Genomic DNA, 5,894 nt, shown 5'->3' with positions numbered 1-5,894 from the left:
GCAGTAATGTAAAAGGGATTATCAGATGTATTTATTTTGGAGACATCAATATTCTTATTACTGACATTTTATCCCTTAAAAGTACATTCTCTCTCTTACTAGATTACTCTGGTTCAGGGAAGACAGTCCCGGTCATTTCAGCAGATGTGTGGGGAGAAGAGTCTGCAGGGTCCTACAAATGTAACAAAGTTGGAAGGTAAATACATGAGTATAGAGAAGTAACAGATTTAAACCCTATACTAAACTGGACAGTAAATGGGACTGTCATTTTCTCTGCACTTGGACACTCTTTGCTACTACACCAAATTTATTTCCTAAAAAATCTACTATATTTCACAAAGGTTCCCCCAGAACAGGGATGCTGATGTTCTAGTGTTTGCTGATGTTTAATTCACTTAAGCCCTTAATACTAAAACAGAAAATAGCAAAAAATAGCAGGATCCGAGTTGCATTTTTGGAAATCTTTGAAAGATGTTGCCTATGATAACATGCCCAAAAATGGGGACCAGCATTAATGTGGTTATTTCCCTGCCAAAGCCACAAATCAAACCATTTACACACTATAAGGACATTTATTTTAGTCACAACAAGCCGTTTCCAAATAGTCCATACGTTTTCTAAACTTAATATCCTGAACTTGTAGACCGTTTTCAGTCTGTTCAGTTTGGTTACCTTCTGGGTCTTGAACTGAAAGTTTGAGAACACTCTGGAAGATTGATCAGAATAGACCAAAGGAAAGAGTACAAAACAGACCTTATTGAAAGTTGGTGTGTGTAACTCAGGGTTATAGCCTACAGTACAAAAAAAAAACATAAAATGTCTGCTCCCAACAGCAGAATGGGTTAATGACCAGCTAACTGTCAAATGACCATTCCTATAGTTATGGCAGAGGGTTTATTCCCCAGGTGCATCAGTATAATTTTTCCTCCCTGGTTTCCCAAGCAACACGGGTAATCTGTACTCATTTCCAGACAACAGGCACTGTAATGAGTCCCTGAAAATAGAATTGCAGAGTTTGTTGAAGCCGACTTAAATTGACTTCCGTATAATGTTGGGATAATAAATGAGTCTTCCGCCATAGTTCATGTGATTACTCACAGCACAAAAGTGTGGCCACGAGGACACCATTTACATGACATTTGTCTGCACCCAATAATATTAACAGAAACAATAACGTTTAATCATTTATTTAGAAAAGTGAGCTCCAAAAGTGTGGCCAGGACACTCATTTGTCAGGACCCAATAATATTGACAACAGAAACAATATAAAGAGCAATTTAAGAAAAGTGAGTTACAAGACACATTCAAATGTAAAACTGTAAAGTTTTTAAAATTCTTGTGATTCAACGTCTTTGGCTGAGCCACCATCATCATCCTCGTCATCCCTTGATGAAGCTGATGCCCCTTTGGGTTTGGTCTTCTTGGGCAGAAGTTGCGCCTGGATGTTGGGCACAACACCTCCCTCAGAGATGGTTACTTTATCAAGGAATTTGGTCAGCTCCTCATCATTTCTCACTGCCAGGAGGATGTGGCGAGGAGCAATGCGGCGCTTGTTGTTGTCCCGGGCAGCATTTCCTGCTAGCTCCAAAATCTCAGCACAGAGGTACTCCAAGACAGCAGCCAAGTAAATGGGGGCGCCCGCACCGATTCGGTGGGCATAGTTTCCCTTCTTCAGCAGCCTGTGGAGGCGACCCACAGGGAAGGTCAAACCTGCCCTCACCGAACGGCTGGTACTTGTGGTTTTGGCCTTGGCGGCAGCAAGCTTCTTCCCACGGCCAGACATTTTCTGAAGGACAAAAAAACAAATAAGCTACAAACGAACTACATGTTAAGGTTTAAGTCAGACAACAACTCTTGACTGAAGCAGGAGAAATGGTCAAGTTTCATGGGGGACGAGAGGGGGGCAGTAACCAAGTAGCCTATACTTTTACTGAGTATTTCCATTCACAACACATGAGCTTGTAGATCAGCAGTTAGAATGTCGTTTTACTTGTCATCTTAAATATGATGCAAACACTTTCTTACTCAAGTCATTCTTTGAATAGGCTATACAGGACCTTTACTTGGAACAGTAAACATTGTGGAATTGTAGGCTACTTCTTCCACTATTGAAAATGTGGAACCATGATTAGACTGAATCTACAGCCTTAACTTAAGTAAAAAAGGCATTCTCCCAAGCAGGGAGTGAATCATGAAGGCCACATTTTAATAGAAAAGACAAGTGACTCAATGAAATTCTAACTTTGTATTAATATTCCCAAACCTTTCATCAACAGCAACACCATATAGCCTACTACAGAACCCACCATCACAGATTTAAGAACCTGACAGACTAAACAGACTCTGTTCTCACCTCTCAACAACAGTGTTCCACGCCGTATGTTCCTTGCAAAAGAGATTAAGCTGTAGTATTTTCTGAACGTCAGTCTGGGCTTTATGTGAAGCTGTAGCTGATTACCAGATGAATCACACCTGTCCACTCTCGTTGTGCGGCGTGCGCCGGTTGTGCGCAACAGGTTAATTAGGATCTGTCTCTCAGCTGTGTCTGTCTCGTTTGTTGTCATTATTGACAACGTGAAATCTAAAAAAATAAAATAAAAAACAAACAAAAAAACAAACAAACAAAAACATTAGTACCGGTAGTCTAACTGGAAATTATAACAGACCAATAACCATGCACTGGTGCAAGTAACCATTCTCGGATGAACCAGTAACTGAATGTAGTTTCTCTTTACTTGGACTACTATGGCTAGTAAGAATAGCCATATATTTGAACATGAACATTCAGTACATGTATTTATATACTAATAAATTAACTAATTAATTTATATTTGTACAGTCACTAATGACTAATTTATACTTTGTTGTCCATGTCCAACCATGTCACTCACCGAAATACAATGGGTTTTCTTTAACATACAACAAAGCACAGATTAGGCTTTACAGAGGTTTTTATATACAGAAAGTAGTCATATGGTTCATTGTTTTTTAGCAACTGCAGTTTGAGCTTTTAAAGTAGCTGCAGTAACATGTTTATCCAGTAGATGGCAGTAATGTAAAAGGGATTATCAGATGTATTTATTTTGGAGACATCAATATTCTTATTTTATCCCTTAAAAGTACATTAATTGTACCATAATCTGAGACTGTAATTTCCAAAATGATATGTTTTTAAATAAGAAGTGCTTATTGATTTATACCCAGACAGTACCATAGAGTAATGCTACAAACGGAACATTTGGAGTTGCAAGGCACACTGTTGCTCCAATACACACCAAACTTGACGCACACACACTGTTCAGGGGTCTGCCATGAAGTCACATCATGTTAAGGACCCCTGGAGGCCACAAACACTGTTCAGGTGTATGCTGTGACAATATTCAGAGCAGGGTCTATGTCTGGCCCCCAAGGGCCCACCTGTAAAGGACTCCCAAATTGATACGTCCATGGAACCTCATTTGAATAGATTTTGTGCCTAAATTATGCCAAAAGTTCAAGATTTCTTTCAAGATTTTTCTAAATGTTATTAAAAAAAGAATATGGGGGCACAGTCGGTAGTGCTGTCGCCTCACAGCTAAAACACTCCTTAGGCTAAAAACGGCCTTAGCCACTTGCCCAAATGTGCCCAAAATATGCTGACCTCATCACATTTGTGCTGATGGCTATGGTCGTTTTTAGCCCAAGGAGTGTGTTTTGTGCTAAACTAATGCTTGGAATGGATTCAGAATCATGAAAACCCTGCAGTTTGACACGTCAGAAATTGCTCAATGCTGACAGCCGGTCAGCAAGTGGATTCATGAATGTATACAGACAATATCTTAGGCCAATAAAACAGACACATTTTGCACTTTAAACAAAAGAAGCCTGTTGGCTGCCAGTGCCAGACTACAGGTATAATGCAGTTGGTTCAGGGCAGAGTGTAGAGTAGGAGAGTAGCGACACGCTTTGATCTCGCCGCAAAGCGGGCGCCTATGGGCTATAGTTCCAATGTCCAAACATTGCTCCTATGGCTGGCCTGGAACTATCCCATTGAGATAGAATGAGCACTTCCGCATTCCATTGTTACAATGGGAGTCAACGCTAGTGTTGCCACTCTCTTACTAAGTTAATAGATTACTCTGGTTCAGGGAAGGCAGTTCAGATCATTTCAGCAGATGTGTGGGGAGAAGAGTCTGCAGGGTCCTACAAAGGATAATCTCATTCAAATGTAACAAAGTTGGAAGGTAAATTCTGTATGAAACAGAAGTATAGAGAAGTAACAGATTTAAACCCTATAATAAACTGGACTGGACAGTAAACGGGACCGTCATTTTCTCTGCACTTGGACACTCTTGCCACTACACTAAATTTCTTTGCTAAAAATAGCCAATCTACAAGCTCACATCTACTATATTTCGCAAAGGTTCCCCCCAGAACAGGGATGCTGATGTTCAAGTGTTTAAATCACTTAAGCCCTTTATACTCGAAATAGAAAATAGCAAAAATAGCAGGATTTGAATTGCATTTTTGGAAATCTTTGAAAGATGTAGCCTATGATAACATGCCTAAAAATGGGGACACCAGCATTAATGTAGTTATTAATGTAGTCCCTGCCAAAGCCACAAATCAAACCCTTTATATACTGAAGACATTTATTTTAGTCACAAGCCTTTTCCAAAGATTCCATAAGTTTTCTAATTTATATCCTGAATTTGTAGACCGTTTCAATGCATGATTCTAAACTACATCCAGCAACAGGGCTTCATGATGTATTTTTACAAGTTTGGTTACCTTCTGGGTCTTGAACTGAAAACACTCTGGAAGATTGATTATCAGAATAGACCAAAGGAAAGAATACAAAACAGACATATGGAAAGTTGGTGTGTGTAACCCAGGGTTATAGCCTAAGCCTAGAGTACAGAACACCATAAAATGTCTGCTCCCAACAGCAGAACGGGTTAATGACCAGCCAATACTGTCAAATGACCATTCCTATAGTTATGGCATAGGGTTTATTCCCCAGGTGCATCAGTATAATTTGCCTCCAGTGTTACCCAAGCAATACGTGTAATCTGTACTCATTTCCATACAACAGGCACTGTAATGAGTCGATCCCTGAAAATAGAATTGCAGAGTTTGTTGAATTTGACTTAAATGTACTTCCGTATTATGTTGGGATAATAAATGTGGCTTCCACTACAGTTCATGTGATTACTCGCAGCACAAAAGTGTGGCCAGGACACCATTTACATGACATTTGTCTGCACCCAATAATATTAACAGAAACAATAACGTTTAATCATTTATTTAGAAAAGTGAGCTCCAAAAGTGTGGCCAGGACACTCATTTAAATGACATGTGTCAGGACCCAATAATATTGACAACAGAAACAATATAAAGAGCAATTTAAGAAAAGTGAGTTACAAGACACATTCAAATGTAAAACTGTAAAGTTTTTAAAATTCTTGTGATTCAGCAACTTTGGCTGAGCCACCATCATCATCATCATAGTCATCCCTTGATGAAGCTGATGCCCCTTTGGGTTTGGTCTTCTTGGGCAGAAGTTGCGCCTGGATGTTGGGTATAACACCTCCCTCCGAGATGGTGACATGATCAAGGAATTTGGTCAGCTCCTCATCATTTCTCACTGCCAGGAGGATGTGGCGAGGAGCAATGCGGGACTTCTTGTTGTCCCGGGCAGCATTTCCTGCTAGCTCCAAAATCTCGGCACAGAGGTACTCCAAGACAGCAGCCAAGTAAACGGGGGCGCCCGCACCGATTCTGGTGGCATAGTTTCCCTTCTTCAGCAGCCTGTGGAGGCGACCCACAGGGAAGGTCAAACCTGCCCTTGCAGAACGGCTGGTACTTGTGGTTTTGGCCTTGGCGGCAGCAAGCTTCTTCCCTCGGCCAGACAT

The 5,894-nt window shown here is 40.5% G+C and overlaps 2 protein-coding genes across 2 annotated transcripts; both read right to left on the bottom strand.

Moving 5' to 3' along the window:
* Positions 1 to 1,327: 1,327 nt before the first annotated feature.
* On the bottom strand, positions 1,328 to 1,783 carry LOC308327648 (histone H2A-like; the record flags this gene model as incomplete). The annotated part of the gene is made up of 1 exon (XM_080781170.1): positions 1,328 to 1,783. One exon carries the CDS (start codon positions 1,781 to 1,783, stop codon positions 1,328 to 1,330), a length of 456 nt encoding a protein of 151 aa, XP_080637296.1.
* A 3,652-nt stretch (positions 1,784 to 5,435) lies between these two features.
* Positions 5,436 to 5,894, bottom strand: LOC308327647 (histone H2A-like; the record flags this gene model as incomplete). Its single annotated transcript, XM_080781169.1, has 1 exon — positions 5,436 to 5,894. One exon carries the CDS (start codon positions 5,892 to 5,894, stop codon positions 5,436 to 5,438), a length of 459 nt encoding a protein of 152 aa, XP_080637295.1.

The sequence above is a fragment of the Protomyctophum bolini genome (genome assembly GCF_963924005.1).
Source record: "Protomyctophum bolini genome assembly, chromosome: 13".
NCBI classification, from domain to species: domain Eukaryota; kingdom Metazoa; phylum Chordata; class Actinopteri; order Myctophiformes; family Myctophidae; genus Protomyctophum; species Protomyctophum bolini.
The sequence above is the reverse complement of the archived record's forward strand: the minus strand, read 5'-3'. Positions and strand labels throughout refer to the sequence as shown.